Below are 18,737 nucleotides of genomic sequence, written 5' to 3' on the forward strand. Positions count from 1 at the left end.
TGTTAACATACGAGTCCAGCGCTGCTCAAAGAACAGGAGCACACCACGAATACACAGCGGGTACGGGAAGGTCAGAGAGCTGCCCGCCATTTGGGAGCAGGGCTGTAAGTGCGACTGACCAGCTCCAGCCCCCCTGAACTGAGGAGACGCCAGGGTGCGCCAAGCGTCCCCTCCCTCCCTGGCAGCTCCACTCCAGCCCCCCAACATTCCGCTCCCCATCCGCATTGAGGAGGATTTTCCATACCCATTCCATACCCATTCCCATACCCATTCCATACCCATTCCCATACCCATTCCCATACCCATTTCCATACTCATTCCATACCCACCCATTCCATACCCATTCCCATCCCCATCCCCATCCCAATACCCATCCCATACCCATCCCATACCCATTCCCATACCCATCCCATACCCATCCCCATACCCATTCCATACCCATTCCCATACCCATCCCATACCCATTCCCATACCCATCCCATACCCATTCCCATACCCATCCCAATACCCATCCCATACCCATCCCATACCCATTCCCATACCCATCCCATACCCATCCCCATACCCATTCCATACCCATTCCCATACCCATCCCATACCCATCCCATACCCATTCCCATACCCATCCCATACCCATTCCATACCCATCCCATACCCATTCCCATACCCATCCCATACCCATCCCATACCCATTCCCATACCCATCCCATACCCATTCCCATACCCATCCCATACCCATCCCCATCCCCATCCCATACCCATTCCCATACCCATTCCCATACCCATTCCATACCCATTCCCATACCCATCCCATACCCATCCCATACCCATCCCATACCCATTCCCATACCCATCCCCATACCCATCCCATACCCATCCCATACCCATTCCCATACCCATCCCATACCCATCCCATACCCATTCCCATACCCATCCCATACCCATTCCCATACCCATTCCCATACCCATTCCATACCCATCCCATACCCATCCCATACCCATTCCCATACCCATTCCCATACCCATTACATACCCGTTCCCATACCCATTCCATACCCATTCCCATACCCATTCCCATACCCATTCCCATACCCATCCCCATACCCATCCCCATCCCCATACCCATCCCCATACCCATCCCCATTCCATACCCATTCCATACCCATTCCCATACCCATTCCCATACCCATTTCCATACTACATTTTCCATGTAAATGCAGGTGTCAAGTGGAAGGGGAGAAACCCCAGCCATTCTAAGACCTGCAAAATTCATGATGCGACTGAGAAATCAACCACACAATCGTGGAAAAGAATTGAGTATTTTCACACGATACACAACTCTATACTCCTTCGTTACATAAGCTCAAACCCACCTCTACATTATCAAAAACTTAACATGTAACTCCCTAAAACAGAATCAAAATCAAGATCCACTGACAGCCCAGTTCTATCATTTCACGAGTATCCGATTTATACTTAAATGTAATTTTAAACTTATGTTTAAAACAAAAAAATAGTAAAATATTAACTTTACTGTATCCAAAATTATGACTTAGACTCATAAACAGAAGCTTTACAGAGTAATGCAGTATTTAAGAAATCTAAAAATCATTTCGGGTAGACGAGTACAAGAAAATCCAGAGTGTGCTGGAAATCTCAAAGTGTGGCCCAGGAACAAAACAACAAGTCCAGATAAGCATGCGAAAATGGCATGAGAGGCTGCTGCTGTTACCATTGAGGCAGACTTTTCTCCCACTTTTAAATCTATGATTATATTTTAAATATTTTCAGCTAGTTTATTTCACTATATAGTACCAACATAATCATTTACAGAAATTCATTTTAAGTAAAACCAACAAAATGCTAAGAGGAAACAAAGTCAATTGTTTTCATGTTTGTCTTTGATGTGAGAATAAACAATTCCAAGAAAATTTTGTAAGATTCAATCAGCAGACATCTTTAGCACACGAGTACCATATGGGGGAGGGGGGGGAGGGGGGGGGAGGGGGCGGGGAGCGTCTACTTTAGGCAAGTTGAAAGGCAGTCTCTGCCAGCACGACTTAATAAGACAAACTGGAGGGGCGCCTGGGTGGCACAGTCGGTTAAGCGTCCGACTTCAGCCAGGTCACGATCTCGCGGTCCGTGAGTTCGAGCCCCGCGTCAGGCTCTGGGCTGATGGCTCGGAGCCTGGAGCCTGTTTCCGATTCTGTGTCTCCCTCTCTCTCTGCCCCTCCCCCGTTCATGCTCTGTCTCTCTCTGTCCCAAAAATAAATTAAAAAAAAAAAAAAAACGTTGAAAAAAAAAAAAAAAAGACAAACTGGATATACCCGCATAAAGATACAGATTCAAAATCCTTTTCACATTTGAAGGCACCCCCTGCAGAAGATTTACTTTCCAAATTGCATTCTATCTCACGTTAATCTGATATTCTAAATAAACTGCTATTTACTTGAGCAATTTTCATTCTCTAGCACAAAGAGACATGGAGATACACATGTCACAACAAAATTGCTTTTCATATGGAAATTTCTTTAAAGAGAAAAGTGTAAGAAAATATTGACATTAAGCTTCTCCGTTCAAGGAGGTTTACCATAATTAAAACAAAGTTACAAGAGCTTAGCACATAATTACGGGGGGGGGAAAGGGTATCTGCTCATCAGCTAGTCAGAGAGCTAAGAAACCAGTGTCTAACGATAAAGATGTTTACTTTTTCTTTTTAATCATGTGTTGAAAATGTAACAAGAAACTAAATCAAGTTCCTAAACTCAAGGAAATATTCCAATTGCAAACGAATCACCTTCAATGCATGAACACTGAAACAACAAAAATTCTCAACCAAAAAATTTCCTCCACTGGCAAAGAAAAAAGGTCATTTTATCTCACAACCCTCTTTTCTCCTACATCAGAAATACACATTAAAAAAAAAAAAAAAAAAAAAAAGCTAAACCCAACAATAAATACTTCATCAGGAAGAACTATTACAACGAAATTCTTTTAGGGGCGCCTGGTGGCTTATTCAGTTAAGCGTCCAACTTCGGCTCAGGTCATGATCTTGCAGTTTGTGTGAGCCCCGCATCAGGCTCTGTGCTGATGGCTCGGAGCCTGGAGCCTGCTTCGGATTCCATGTCTCCCTCTCTCTGTACCCCTCCCCCGCTCATGCTCTGTCTCTCTCTCTCTCAAAAATGAAGAAACATTAAAAAAAAATTTTAATGAATTTTTTTTATTAACAAAACAGGAATTATACTTCAGCAACCCTAATATCAACAAAAAGGGAAAATGAAAGTGTGTTTCACACAAGACAAATGTAAGTGTGCTGGATGCAACAGCCTCGAACTCTACTGAACGCCAACATGCTTCAATTTCGAGAAAGAGGTGCCAACCAAGAGATACAAAGCTACTAAGTAATTCATTTGCGTTGAAAATGGGGCTCATGGTAAAGTGAAACAAGGAGAGAAAATCAGTCTAATATTCTGTTTTTTACTGACAGACTTGAAAAGTGTTTTCCTCCTGCTAAATATTAGATAAAAACCATTTCTGGGGGCGCCTGGGTGGCGCAGTCGGTTAAGCGTCCGACTTCAGCCAGGTCACGATCTCGCGGTCCGTGAGTTCGAGCCCCGCGTCAGGCTCTGGGCTGATGGCTCGGAGCCTGGAGCCTGTTTCCGATTCTGTGTCTCCCTCTCTCTCTGCCCCTCCCCCGTTCATGCTCTGTCTCTCTCTGTCCCAAAAATAAATAAAAAATGTTGAAAAAAAAAAAAAAAAAAAAAAACATTTCTGATTGCCCTCTGCTTTGATCCCTTTCTTCTTGAGCCGAGGATATAAAAACAAGTAAAAATGCTTCCAGTCCATCAAGCGCTCTGACATCTATCCAAGGTCATCTACTACTCGTCATCTCAACTTTCAGTGCTCCGATCCAAGCCACCGGCCATCTCTACTCTCCACCGCGGTGAGAACCACTAAAACGGTTCTTTGCTTTCAACACTTACCCCTCCACAATCCATTCACTAGAGAGTAGCCTCAGAGATCTTTTTAAAACATAAATCCAATACTGTCATCAATGGCTTTCAACTCGTCTTATGAAAGAGTCAAATGGCGGCCTACAGGCCCCTACATGACCGGTTCCCTGGCAATGTCGCCTTGCCCGTCTTTTTCCCATGCCGGCCCTCATACCACTCCCAGTTACAGTCTCTCCAGCTTGGCGCTGTTAACACGGCAGGCAGGACGCTTCTTGGCTGCGGGGGCCTGTCCGTGCATCACAGGACGTTTAGCGGCACGGCTGGCCTCTAGCAACTTGTACAAGTGGCATCAGTACCCCTGTTTTGTCTCCAGACAACCAAGGACGTCTCCAGGCACTGCTTTTAAAGAAGCCGAGGGCTGGTTCCCCTCTCATTCCCTCTACCTGAAGTGCTTACCCCTAATAACTTGGCTTGCACGGCTGGTTCCTTGTCACGACGGTGTCAGCCTGGCTGTTCTGGCCTACTCCCAGAGGCCTTCTCTATCCATCCTATGTAAACTTGCACCTACCTCCATCATATCTGTAGCCTGGCATTTAACGTAACAGGGTACAAAGTAAGTGCTCAAAAGAATCGTTGAAAGAATGCATACATGTGTTGTCAGTATTTATGAGAAAAGTGCTTCAGTGGCGAGATCATAGTATGTAAAATAAGATGCCACAGCAGCGCTCCCGGATGGTCCCCTATACTGTGTTTCCCTGCATCTCTCAAATGCACACCTACCAATGTACCTTTCATGCTTTCCTTTGAACGTACTCATAGCATTACCGTCAGTAACAGGGAACGTGTATTTGTTCACAACGCCTTAACAGAACAGTCCACCACCAGAGCATCCTTCCAAATGGTGGAGAACAGAGAGGTATGCGAACTGTTCAGTAGAGCATTGAAGGCACTAAACACCCAACCCGCAGCTAAAATTAGCCATGGCAAAGGGAATTCTGGTAGGTTCCATCACGGACACAAATGGCTCACCGTTCTATCTTAACAGTCACTCTTCGGTCTATCTTAAGTGGGTACAAAAACGTCAACAATTTTTATTTGAAAAGTAAAAACTAATGAGAGAAAAACATGACTGTGTTTATTTCAAAAGCAAAAGGCTATAATGAATGAAATGTGAGAGCTGAATCTTAGTGTTTTCACGTGAATGTAAAACTGTTCAGGTTAACCATATTCTAAAGAGTTAAGCCATGTGAAATTGTAAAGCCTCTGATCAGTAATCCAACCGGATTCCCCTCAACTCCAAAAAAGACTGATTCCCTCAAGCCGCGAATGTCCTTTTAGTTGCTTCTGCAAGTGTTTTTGATATTAGTACTTTGAATACTCATTTTTTGAGAACATCAACGCAGTTGCTCTCTTAAAAATGACGTCGTTGCCCTCGATGGCCGAAACATATTTCTAGGTATTTGATCAAAACTGCTGATTTAAAAAGCCATCATTCATCAGAGCGTTCGCATAAGAACTTTTGCAAGGTGCAAGCGAGACGTTGCAGCTCGGTGGGGGAGGGGGAAGAAAAGCCAGCACGTACCAGTTGTGCACCATGAGTTTCTGCACGGCCAGAAGAGCATTGTAGCGAACCTGCTGGTCCTCATGGTGCATGTGGTTCATTACCAGCTGCTTCCCGCCAAGCTGCTCAATAACCCTGCGGAACAGAAGGCACTTTGTGAAGATGCGGCAATTACTTCCCAGCTCCCGCTGTCAGCCAGCAGAAGGCCCGTGAAGCAAAGTGACATGGGACTTGAAAGACGAAAGTTACAATGTGGTAAGTAAACCAACACGCGTCTTTAAAACGTTTTTTTTTTTTTTTTTCCTGAATCACAGATTTAACGTATTCCAAGATATTCTCTCTTAAACCCCACTGGTGAATCCGGCTGTCAGTCTCGTTGCCTAACCCAGGCACATCTCATCTACCTGGGTATCTCACAGTCTGCTGCAGTCTTCTGGATCCTGTTCTCGATCACCGTTTTCTAAGCTGCCGAGTGTTACAACTTCTTCATTGCCGGTATTCGTGGCTTGCTTAAAACCGGTATACTAAACACCATCTAATGTCTGCACCCGTATCAGATCAGTATCCAGTCCACCGGCTGCCGTGCTGGGAGACAGCTCAGACGCAGACAGCAGGGGACACAGGGTTAAAAAGCACCTGGTGGAAGCCATGTTAATTTCCTGAGAAAGACTCGATCTTTAAGACAGCCGCCCTCTCTTACAATGATGCGATATGCCACGTGATGTCCTGGCCAGTGAAACAGAGGAGGAAATTCCGACTGTCTAGGGCACCCAGATGATTGCCAGCCGACACCGCTTTCTGTCGCTGTGTCCCCTACCACCAGGAAAACCCCCGTCACCACAGATGCACAAATGAAGTGAAGATGCGATTCGCTTCGCGAACAGAAAGAGGTTCTGTGTGCTGTTGCGAGGGTGTGGCTGCGGCGACAGCTGTGGGGGCTCCTACGTCCACACGGCAACGCGGAGCCCGCAGCCTCACCGTCGGTGGAGAGCAGCACCTCCACACACAGTCGGCGATAAGGCACTAGGAACTCTGGCAGAGGAAGACGGTCCCGAGGATGGGCAGATGGGGCAAGCGTGAGAGAGCGGCTTTTATCTGTATACCTTTTTATACTTCCTTTTCAAAACACCTCTTTTGAAAAATGTACTGACATCGAGGGGGAAAGAACAGTATAATTATAACCGAACATTAATCGCTTGCCATGTGTCAGGTCCTCTGCTTTAACACATCACTTTAACATCAGCTCTGCCCTTTCTCAGATATGTTCCACTGAGTCATTTAATCTAGTCAATCCCTTCCTGGCAAATGAAGGGAGCCCGGACACTTCCTTCACGGTATGGTATTAAGCCCAAAGGCCGTAGAGCCCAGGTCCCCGCAATACGGTAAGCCCATGTCTGCTGCTATGATGATGATGAGAGTGATCACGGTGAGGGTGATGAGGACACAGGGGCTGTTCCCCTTCAACCTATTCTCCTCACTGTGGTCAAAGTGACCTTGCCAAAAATCTAAATTGTCACTTGCCCTGACTAAAAACAAAACAATGGCTGACTGGGTTCTTCACAGCCTGGGCTGGACTTCCTGTCCAAGCGCCTCACAGAGCACGGTCGCCTACCTGTGCTCTCTGCGCGGACTCCCTTGACCTTCTTTCAGGTCCTTCAGCCACAGGGCCTTAGCACATGCTGCTTTCTCTCCCAGAAGTCTTCCCACTTCATATGACACATAACTTCTATTCATCTTTCAGATCTTGCCTCAACTGTTCCTTCCTCAAAGAAGCCTTCTCTTTCTCCACTTCAATCCCCCAAATACGCCCTTTTCGTGGCACTTTGTATCTTCCTTTCATTGTATTCATGAGCTGCAATTTTGTACCTGAATGACTTTTTAAAATATTACATGTGTCTCCCTCATTATACAAGAAGATCCATGAAAGGCAAATCTATGCGTGGTTTTGCTTACCCTCTGTTCCAAAGGGCTCAAGACAGAAGGCCCTCGTCAAACATCTATTAGCCATATTATTACATTTTATTAATATGTACATTAATAACAATGTCTATTATCACCCAGTTTATTTTTCTCCAAATGACATCACTGAAGGACTGGTAAGCCTTCAAAAAACAGAGGCCTTTACTGCAGCCAAAGTGCCTGAAGATAACCCTCCCTCAACTGCTCTAGCACACTATTACTAGAATTCCAAATAACCGTGATAGCAAACATTTACACAGCACTCACTACCTGCCGGCCTGCCATCTCTGCACCTCCCATGATGAACTCTTCCAAGAGCTGTGAGGGGTCTAGGCTGGCCATCAGGATAAACAATAGAGAATGATGATTTAAAAGAGAAATACGCAAGTCCAGGGTAACACTGAAGAAGAAGAGAGTCACAAGGCCCAACGTGCCTTCTTCTCACATATGCGCAAGACTCCCCCACTGCCGCGCTGCAAAATACGGACCTGCCTACTCTTAACTGGGCATCAGTTTACCCAGCGTCTGTGTAACCAGGCTGATTTTTTGGAACTGCTGAAACTGATACGTATACATGTATGAGATGACAATAATAATATGAGCTCCTCTGCCTCAGTACCTACTGAAATGCCAAATCCACAGATATGAGACACTAACGGGAAACCGTGAGAGCACGTCACATACAGAATTTATAAAGAACTCTAGTGATTTTTAATCCCCTTAGGGATTAAATTCTCTTTCCAACATTAAAGGATCCAAGGAGGGGAAGGACGGTTTCTGAGTGCTCTGTAGAACGTGACGGGCCCCGAGGTAGGTCCCTGCCCTGCAGAAAAGAAAAAGGTGCTGACGGCTTCCGACCCGACGCCAAGCAAACCACACACAGAGGCAGGGAGGACAGTGGCCTGGTGCCCAACAGCGGCACGAGCCTGAGAGGTCACAGTAACCCACAGCAGCAAAGAAGAGGGGGCTGTGTCAGGATGGGCCGACGTTCCCAGAGCCTGGGGTGTCAAGAAGTTTGAGTGGCACCATGAGCCGGAGGAAGCACACAGCGGCTCGGCCCGACCACAGGGGCTGCGGCGGGTGGCCCAGAAAAGGGGCCTCCAACGAACCCAGAAAAGTGCTCCCAAGAGAAATTACCAGCTTCAGACACCCAGCAGGGGGGAGAACACAAAGCAGCCATCAATAACAGCAAGCAAGAAACCCCCCCCACCGCTCCTCCCCGTCGCCTCCACCTTCTCCGCTCACCGGCCTCAGGAAGACTGAGGCAACGGCAGGTAAGCTCAGGGAAACAGAGCCAGGAAGAGGAGGGACCGTGGGCCTGTACCTGCTGAGGGCATCGCAAAGAGAGACGTCCTTCCTGTGAGTACGCAGCGAGAAGGACTGCTAAATGTCTTCAACCAAACGCTTTCCGTGATTTAAAACGATCACGGGGCTGTCATCTCGGCCTGAGGGGGAAAGGACTGCAACCCACCTAGGCTTTCATCCAAAGGCGTGGAAAGATTATCATCACAGAATAAGTTTCAAAGGGGTTTGGGGGTCAGATCCAAAGCCATTCTTACTTCACTGCAAACTGCCTACTCAGCTGCCCGATCTGTGTGGGTACGGATGAGCCACTTTGGGGGGGGGCTGGCAGGGCCGGCTTCTGTGTCCTGCTGTTTAACCCAACAGCCCCGTCTCACCCTGCCCTTGCCTACCCCTCTCAGAGGGACTTCCGTGCTTCGAGAGTTTGGAAGCAGGACTCTGAGACACTCATCCGCTCCCTCTTTTCTCTTCCACGCTGTCCACTGCCCCCCGGGGTTAATGGGTTCGGTACCAGGAAGGCACAGCACATTCCCCAAAAGTGACTTTATCGGTGAAGATTCTAGTTTGGCTTCTATCTGTTATCTCCGTTGTCAAGTATTTCAAATAGCTTGGAATTCAGGCAAGTAGGAAAGGAATTCTTTACCGGGCCCCCTCTGGATACCTCCAACACAGAAAATACAGCCGACTCTCATTATTTATGGTAGTTGTGTTCTCTTAAAGTCACCATGAACCCTGATTTAGTGAATACTGAGACTCCTAGGGGAAATACAGGATTACGTTCCTGCAAGCCTCTGGTCACGACATTCTTATCAACCTGTCGATACAAAGCCTTGTTTTACATGTTTCTGTTTGAAGACAACTGATTTAACCTACGTTGTTGACTCATTAACATTGAACTCACGGCCAACAGCGCTAGAACTCCTGCCTGAATGAAGCTTATCTAACGTATGTACTTCCTCCATAAGGCACATCACAGCCTTCTTGTACTTAGCAACACTGAACAGCACGTCAGCACGATGCTCGGGGGCCATTTCACACAGTGAAATCACCAACAAAAAGCACGAAAATGCAAAATACATGACACTAAACGAATCCCAAGAAGGACACCGGCTTACAGCACAAGAGCTAAGACAAGAAGGCAGGGTATCGCCTTGTTTGCCTAGCTGTGCGTCCAGCAACTCAAACGTTCGTTCCTCTGCTCTGCACACGTCCACAGATGATCTCGAAAGCATGAGTATTTGGGGATTATCAATAAATTTTAACCAATAGGCAAATTCACAAATATAGAATGCATAAAAAACGAGGATCAACTGTATGTGAGTAAATATAATCTCAGAAAGCTGCCATATCGTATGTGAAATATGATGGATTTAAAAAACAGAGATCAGGGGCGCCTGGGTGGCGCAGTCGGTTAAGCGTCCGACTTCAGCCAGGTCACGATCTCGCGGTCCGTGAGTTCGAGCCCCGCGTCGGGCTCTGGGCTGACGGCTCAGAGCCTGGAGCCTGTTTCCGATTCTGTGTCTCCCTCTCTCTCTGCCCCTCCCCCGTTCATGCTCTGTCTCTCTCTGTCCCAAAAATAAATAAAAAACGTTGAAAAAAAAAATTAAAAAACAGAGATCATATACCATTTATAACAACAACGGTAACATTTTTATAGGTGTCAGCTATGGTTTTTACATATAACATATGTTATACATATAACATATAGCTTCATAGTTTTTACTTCATGTAATCCTCACAGCAAATGTGCTGCCTATTCCTCTATAAAGTGGTTTTTTGGCATTTTAAACCCTTGCCCCTTTATACTATCTTCTCATTTACCAGTAGCAAGTAAATTTTGAAGACTTTGGCTTTTAATAATGTACATTATTACATTTATTATATTATTTCATAGTATTCATATTATATTATTAAGCATATATATTAAGTATTCGTATTAAATTATTATATTATATCATTTTCAAACCATAAACATTACTGCCCTCCACTCCAGAAATTCCAACAGGTCTCACGGAGTGGACAGACGACCTCCACTCCACTGAAACTCACTGCTATAAAAGAGACAGACATTTCCCATCTTCTAAATTTAATTGAAACACCAATTCATTTCAGATTATACAGGATGTCCAAAATCACTGATGTGTGAAAAAATGGTGAGAAAAGAGGATTTCCAGTTAATATATTAACACAAGACATCATTAAAAAGACAGGGTATTTAAATGATTTGATTTAGAACTAGATCCGAGCACTTTGTTTATAAGCTATTGCCTAATAGGGAAAAACTTGCTAACTGTATTTTTTTTTTTTTTAATTTTTTTTTTCAACATTTTTTTATTTATTTTTGGGACAGAGAGAGACAGAGCATGAACGGGGGAGGGGCAGAGAGAGAGGGAGACACAGAATCGGAAACAGGCTCCAGGCTCCGAGCCATCAGCCCAGAGCCTGACGCGGGGCTCGAACCCACGGACCGCGAGATCGTGACCTGGCTGAAGTCGGACGCTTAACCGACTGCGCCACCCAGGCGCCCCGCTAACTGTATTTCAAAACAAGTTGAGTTGGTAGCATGTTAGGCTTTAAAGACCTAGAATACATGGTTAACAAGCTCAGTACTGGTTAAGAACTTTTAAGGAATGTACCAGCCGGTGAAACACAGAAACGCAATTTTAGAGTAAGCTTTAAAAATCCTAAAAAGCACAGAACCATTTTTGTTTGTTGTAAAGGTCTTTGTCCTCTCAATGTAATCCTGTAATATATAACATAGTCACATAAAAGACCCTGGTAAGGATTCTACTGTTTAGCATTCAATTTGTGGCTAATGAAATCATATCACACTGTAACACATTATAACATATTATGATTCCACAACATATTGCTAAAAATGGTTAAGTTGCATGTATGATTTCATTTTTTCATTTACACGCAAGTAGGTACCCTCACGTCCATGTAACAATACACCCTCTAGAGTCTACAAGTTTAATGGCACAGAAATCACTATTCTGTTCACTGTTTTGTATTATTCTAGTTTGTTCCCCTTAACATTTTTAAAAACAAAAATAATACAGGAAAATATTTACCAGACTTCTGAATGGGCAAGTTCTTTCTAAGCATAAAAGTAGTGAGAGAAACCACAAAGGTTTTCACTGGAATGTAAAACATTAATGCCTAGTGAATTAATGAATTTCAATATATGGTAACTGAAACGTACATGATAAAAATCTTATGAATAGAATAATACTGTAGACAGCAAACTTTTAAAATGTCTGCCTTAAATGTGGCAACTAAATTCCCTATAAATCACATAAGCAATCAAAATACAAATTGAAAAGCACCAGGTACCAGTTTCCCCTGTGAGAGTTTAAAGAGAAATGAATACATTCATTGCTGCTGAGAGGGTGGTAAAGACACTATTCTCACATGTGGCTGCTTGGAGCCTGAATTGCCCTACATTTAACAATGTTTTTAAGATCTCAGAAGTACTTATATACTTTCTCTCATGGAATGTATTTAAGGGACCAGAAAAAAAGGAAATAATCAGAAATGTTTGCAAAGACATTCGCTGTGTTTTTGTAATAATGAAAAGTGGGAAACATAACAAATAGCCACTAGTAAGATTTGAGCAAATTGGAATACTTTTATCTATAGGTAGCATTACTTATATTTTTAAAAATTTGTCGATGGGAAATACGAAAAAATGAACAAAAATAGGTCACAAGAGATATTATAATCAACATTTTGGGAGAAAAATGTATGCATAGAGGGAAAAAAAAGCAAAAATAAATAAACCATTATTTTTACCTCAGGGCTGCAGTACTGTGTTTTCTTTATTATTCTTTTCTGTCTTTTTCAAGTTTCCTATAGGAAGAATGTTACTTTTCGTGATAATTCTCATTTAGAAGAGAAAAATTAATTGGGTTTTACTGGCAAAAAGTTAATGCCACCCTCAGAACAAGTTACTAATTTTTATTCGTATGTGCCATGTTAGGCATTGTACGAAGAAAAATACTTACCTCATACAGAAGTGTGCATTTTAAAAGAATAAGGAATGCTTTTGGTAGCTCTTTCTCTCAAATTTATTATGCCCTACTGCGTGGTGAACGATATGCCTCGTCGGACACAGTTTCTCTTTTTCCGAGTTCACAGCCCGGTGGGGCGGGGGGACACAACCAGGTCATCTCTATGCACACACTGGAAGATGCCACAGAATGAGTACACGTGTGGGACACTGGTCCGTGCACAGAAAATCGGACACGTTTTTGTGTTCTTTTTTTTTTTTTTTTTTTTTTTTTTTTTTTTTTTTTTTTGGGGGGGACAGAGAGAGACAGAGCATGAACGGGGGAGGGGCAGAGAGAGAGGGAGACACAGAATCGGAAACAGGCTCCAGGCTCCGAGCCATCAGCCCAGAGCCTGACGCGGGGCTCGAACTCACGGACCGCGAGATCGTGACCTGGCTGAAGTCGGACGCTTAACCGACTGCGCCACCCAGGCGCCCCTTGTGTTCTGTTTTAATGGCAGTGTACTGGTTTGCCAGATTAAAAAAAGAACTCCTCCATCAGTCAGTATTTTTACCTGCAGACACAGAAAGTTGACTACCTAGTTAAAACGGTGAAAGAATTCCCTGAGAGGCAGCCACGGCTCGGAAGGCTGGGGAGCCAAGCGTGAAGGCTGGTCCACACTGAATCGCAATCAGGCTACCAAAGCAGCAGCCCGGCAAGTGTGCTACCGGGCGAGGCGCAGGAGCCTACGTTCACACCGCGGGCGCCCAGACACCGGGTGCTGCTGCCTCGCTCCTCGTGGCGCCTGGCCACGGCGGCTGCCTGGAGGCGATGCCTGCTTCTCCCCACTGCCCTCCAGCCCTCACTCCTGCCGGAAGTCCGGGGCAGGGGGATCGGGTCGGCTGAGCTAGGCCGGAAGCATGTGGCCGGAAGCAAAGGAGTTTAGGAGAGCACATGCTGGCACCTTTATCCTCTACAGTGAAGGGGAGCACGTGCCTTGGACGGCGGGAACTTCCTAGGATATAAGAAGACTGTTTATTTATTTATTTATTTATTTTTTAACGTTTATTTATTTTTGACAGAGGGAGAGAGACAGAGTACGAGCGGGGGAGGGGCAGAGAGAGAGGGAGACACAGAATCGGAAGCAGGCTCCAGGCTCCTAGCCGGCAGCCCAGAGCCGAACGCGGGGCTCGAACCCACGGACCGCGAGATCGTGACCTGAGCCGAAGTCGGACGCCCAACCGACTGAGCCACCCAGGCGCCCCTAGGAAGACCGTTCAGATGCCGCACTCCTTAAAGGAAAAGAAAGAGACGTGTTCGCTTCGGCATGCCAGGTGGGGGGGGGGGGGGCGGGGGGGGGCGGGGGGTGCGCTGGCACAAGCCCTAGGAGGGCGTCCCGTGCGACGTTCTGCTGGTCGGAGCAATCGCACTAGCCCCCACTCGTGCCACCGAGTTCTGCAGGCAAAGGGGCACGCTGTCCCGGGAGCAACTCTCAGGCTCTAGTCATCGAAGTGTGGTTTCTGGGCGTCTGTCAGGGCCACCGGTGGTCTGGTGCCCTCTGAGGACAAAGCACTGGAACAGTTTTACTCGCACCCCATCATACACATTTGAAAAATAAGGTTAAGAAGCTGTGTTTGTTTCTGTGGACCCTTTACAAGAACTGAACTGGCAGGCACAGTTGACAGGGCAAATTCATTTGGGCCCTTACTTTTCATGCTATTTCCATTTATCGACAACAATTATTAACTTTGCAGCTGGGGAGGGGAATTGCTGTTACGTTGTGCTCTCCACCCAAATTCACAAAAACAAGCTATCGAATCAAAAGGGTTTCTTTAGACTACAAAAAGGAGTCGTGAAAATAACAACAAATATGTAAAACAACAGCGAACAGGACCCCGTTTTGAATATCGTCTGTAAATGTGCTTGGAAAGACAAATCTGAGTGTGATGAAAGAAAACGACAGGCAGGAAATAGGGTATTTAGTACCGAAATACTTATCACTGGACCAGCAGTACATTCACCTGTCGCCTCCAAAACATTTCCAATATGAAACCTTGTCAACTGACTGATTTTACCGTGTGAGATGGAGAAAGGGACAAAGTTCCAAATGAGACAACATTCTGACATTCCTGCTGTGTGATGAAGGGCACAAATCATTCCTAAGAAACCCGCCAAAGGAAAAAAGTCCACCACAAAGAACATCCTGTTCTTAGAGAAAGCCACATTTCCTTTCTTTGTAATGTTTAAAATCACATGATGTCAAAAACATATAGTGGAGAAGAGTACAGCTGAGCCTTGAAACACGGGGCCGGGGGAGGTTTGCACACCAACGCCCCACACAGTTAAAAATCAACCTATCACTTTTGATTCCCCATAACGTAACTACTCATAGCCTATGGTTGACTGGAAGTCTTACTTATAACAGTCAATGAGCACATATTTTGTATGTTATATCATATGCTGTATTCTTACAACAAAGTTAAAGAAAAGGAAATGTCAAGAAAATCATAAGATAAAATACATTTAAGCGGACCCACAGAATTCAAACCGGTGTTGTTCAAGAGTCAGTTGAAACTGCTATCATGCAGGACAGCAGATGCTTTTAACAACTGGACAAAATTACCCATTTCACTACTTTATCAGACACCTGAACAGTACTTATTGCTATGTGCTGAGTGCTGTTCTAAGTGCATTACATATGTACTCATTTGGTCTTCACATTTACAGATAAGGAAACTGAGGCACACGGAGGCCATATGACATGCCACAGTTGCAGAGTTATCACGTGGCAGAGCTGGGACTTGAACCTAAGCACACAGGTTTAGTCTGTGCACTTAACCACTGTGTAATTCTGTGCTGATGTCTGTGGTGCCCGTTAGCTCAGCACGGGTACCGTGCACGTACGGAGGAGATACTCCAAAGATACCTTTGGAGGGCATAATCGGGACACGAAGTTCATGGGCTCACCACTGACAGAGGACTAGTTATGTGCAGCAGGGAGAGTTATTGCTGCATGGAGAAAGAGATTTGACTACTGACTTGGAACAACAACGTGCCTACTGATCTTGTTAGTGTCAAAAAGAACAAGTGTGAATTTGATCAAGCTACAACCACTGAGTGAAGAAAAACACGGGGCGCTTAAGACTGCCTTTCTAAACGCAAGCATGTCTTTTGTATTTTGGAAAGAACTTATTCAATTTCCTTGCTGGCATGATTTTTCCTTACGTAGTAGGGAATGATCACCGTTGGTTTCCTCAGTATGTGACGCATAAGACAGCATTTTTAGCGATGACACCAGTAAAGATCCTTTCCCATTATTCTAAGTAACTTAGCAATGCAGCCGTCATCTTGAATAGGTTAAAAACGCGAATAAAAATATCAACGTCAAATCTGAGATACCAATGTAATTTTTCAGGGTGACTGCATTGTGGTAAAAATGGATACATCCCTGAAAGTTTGAATTTTTTCCAAATCTTAATGTTTTTATTTTATTCATGGAGGAAAACAATGAGAACTACAGTTAAAAACCACATCCACAAGCTGCAACTGAGTTTAAAGTAATACTTTTATATGGCCAAATGCAGCCACAAAGTTGTTTTGTCTCTGTCTCACACATAGCAACATTCCATTTCCCTGCTTTTACACGGGATGGGCCGGTCAACTTGGTACACGAACTATTAAAGCAGACTTCAGGGAGAAGTCTGAATCCACATACGATCTGAATATCCAGAACTATCTTCAAGAGACTTCAAACTGTTGAAGCCATTCCTGCCAACTTACTGCAGTGAGTTAAGTTTTTCAAATTTAGTAGCAATAAAAAATAAGAAAGTGCATAGAGAAAGTGTGTATGATTCAAGCATTGTTATCGATACCTCAGTAAAAAGATCACACACAAAATAATGTCTATAACTGGCACCAAAGAGTTATCAGTAATTTAAACGTGAATTAGATTTTTTGAGTAATGATTAATTTTTAAAATATTTGTTTCAAATTATGGGTCTGCTAACCCACTATTTATTAAGTTTGAGAAACACTCCCATGTAGGAAGATGTGGGAATGACTTCACAGAGAGAGAATGCTACATTTTTTCAAGCAGATTCAAAGAGAATGAGAGTCTTCAGGAGCTATGTGATAAGAAGAAAATACTTTGAAAATATATCTCAAAGAAGAGGGAGCAGAAAACCGTACAGAAGTGAAGTTACTCTGAGATATACTGGTGAGGGGCTTCAAAAAAGAATATACTAGTCCATGGGTCCATGTAAGCCACTGGAAGGATAGAGAAAAACAGCAGCATGCCAGAGTTTCAGGCAAAAAAAAAAAAAAAAGACACTTAGGTAGCGTTTCAGCACCGAGGATGGATACAGTGGATACCACCAGCAATAACGCAGCCTGAAGAAGGTAAAGCCTGGAGTGCGAGATAATCCCTCAGCAGAAAGACAGTAGGAAAGGGAGAAAAGAAGGGATATGGCAGCGATGGATTATGTGAAGGCATAACAGGCTTGTGAGCAGCAGTAGATGTTGTGTAAAAACAGTGTATCCATAAGACACATTTGAAACACTAGCTGGTGGTAATAACTTGCTACTGTAAGAAGGTTAAGTTCTTAAGTTTTTCACCACCTTTATGATTTTAGAATGAGGATATAGCTAGATTTGCTTTTTAGCTTCCCTTTCCAAGAGTACTATAAATAAGCCCAGTTACATATCTAGGAAGGATCCATCTATCATCTGTTTTTCATATAAAACATATCTTAGATGGGCTAGGGACCTTGGCTATTAGCTATATATTCATATATATGTATATGTACATATACATATGCACATGTATATGCACATATATATGTATATGTACATATATGTGTATAAGTATATGTACATATATGTATATGTGTGTATATATGTGTGTATATATGTGTGTATATATGTATATATGTGTGTATATATGAGTAAAATTTGTCTTTATCTTAAGATCCTCAATTTTTTCATAATAGGCTATTTTTAAATGGTATTAATGTTAAATAGTTCTTAATATCACAGTGTTAAGAACTACAAAAGGTCTTGGCTTTCATCCCACTTGCAAGCAAGTAAAGCTGCCACAGTTTCATAAATGCGGGTAGAAGACATGAGACTCCTGGGTCAGAGACTGATAGTTTGTTACTCAAGGTAACAGCAGCAGTAAGAATATTAGCACTTTGTGCTGGTTCCCCAAGCCACAATTTCCGTAGGAAAACCTGAAGAGAGCTAAATGAGCCTGCACACACCAGTGTAAAGAAGAGGAACCTTGAACTTAGGGAACCCACAACTCTCATAATGGACAGTAAGCATCCTTTGTTCCTAGGAAGACATCTATTTGAAAAGGGCATTCAGTGCCTCGATATGCAAGAAGGGCAGAAAGGTGAGATAAATATCTCCCCGCAAATACCCTTATTTCTACATTATCTTGTTTTCTGGCAAGTTTACCTGAATACGTCACTCCACTGGTCACTGTGAATAATCCGGCTGATGCAAGCAGAGATCAAATAGCACCAGAAAAAAGCCAACCTTGCAGTCCTGATCTTATCCATGTCCCCCAAGGTCCTAGGCCTAACCAGCTGAAAAAATACCATAAAGCACCAAGGTCTACTTAAAATTCAATGGCTTTCCCCCTTAAGTTTCTGTATTGACCTTTATACTTGGCATTAAACCAGGTACAAATGGATACATTAAAAATGTGCAGATTCTTCTTTGGCTCAAGAAGGAAGTCTAGAGCAATTCTGTCACCTAACTTGGCCAGTGAGTTGAAGGTAACCTGAGTGTCTTCCAGTGTTAAGGCATACGGTATCACTGATCACTTCTTTTTGGGAAACTCCACTGAATCAGCAAAGGTAGCTCCTTTTAATAGAAATCTCCACATTCATATAAGGACCACAGGATCAACTGGTAGTGTTTCCTTAAATAAAAGGCTCCTTATGACTACCCCTAATGTGTAAGTTT

The 18,737-nt window shown here is 44.0% G+C and overlaps 1 protein-coding gene across 3 annotated transcripts in view; it reads right to left on the minus strand.

The window, feature by feature from the left end:
* Positions 1–18,737, minus strand: part of ATP6V1H (ATPase H+ transporting V1 subunit H) — a 115,575-nt gene that overhangs the window by 24,065 nt on the left and 72,773 nt on the right. For 2 of the 3 annotated variants that reach the window (XM_058699567.1, XM_058699566.1), the window contains one exon: positions 5,536–5,649. The exons of the other annotated variant lie outside the window; for it this stretch is intronic. In XM_058699567.1, coding sequence (XP_058555550.1) covers positions 5,536–5,649 — 114 coding nt within the window. The remainder of the gene's footprint in view (positions 1–5,535; positions 5,650–18,737) is intronic. 3 annotated transcript variants of the gene reach the window in all.

The sequence above is a fragment of the Neofelis nebulosa genome, chromosome 14 (assembly GCF_028018385.1).
Source record: "Neofelis nebulosa isolate mNeoNeb1 chromosome 14, mNeoNeb1.pri, whole genome shotgun sequence".
In the NCBI taxonomy this organism is placed as follows: Eukaryota; Metazoa; Chordata; class Mammalia; order Carnivora; family Felidae; genus Neofelis; species Neofelis nebulosa.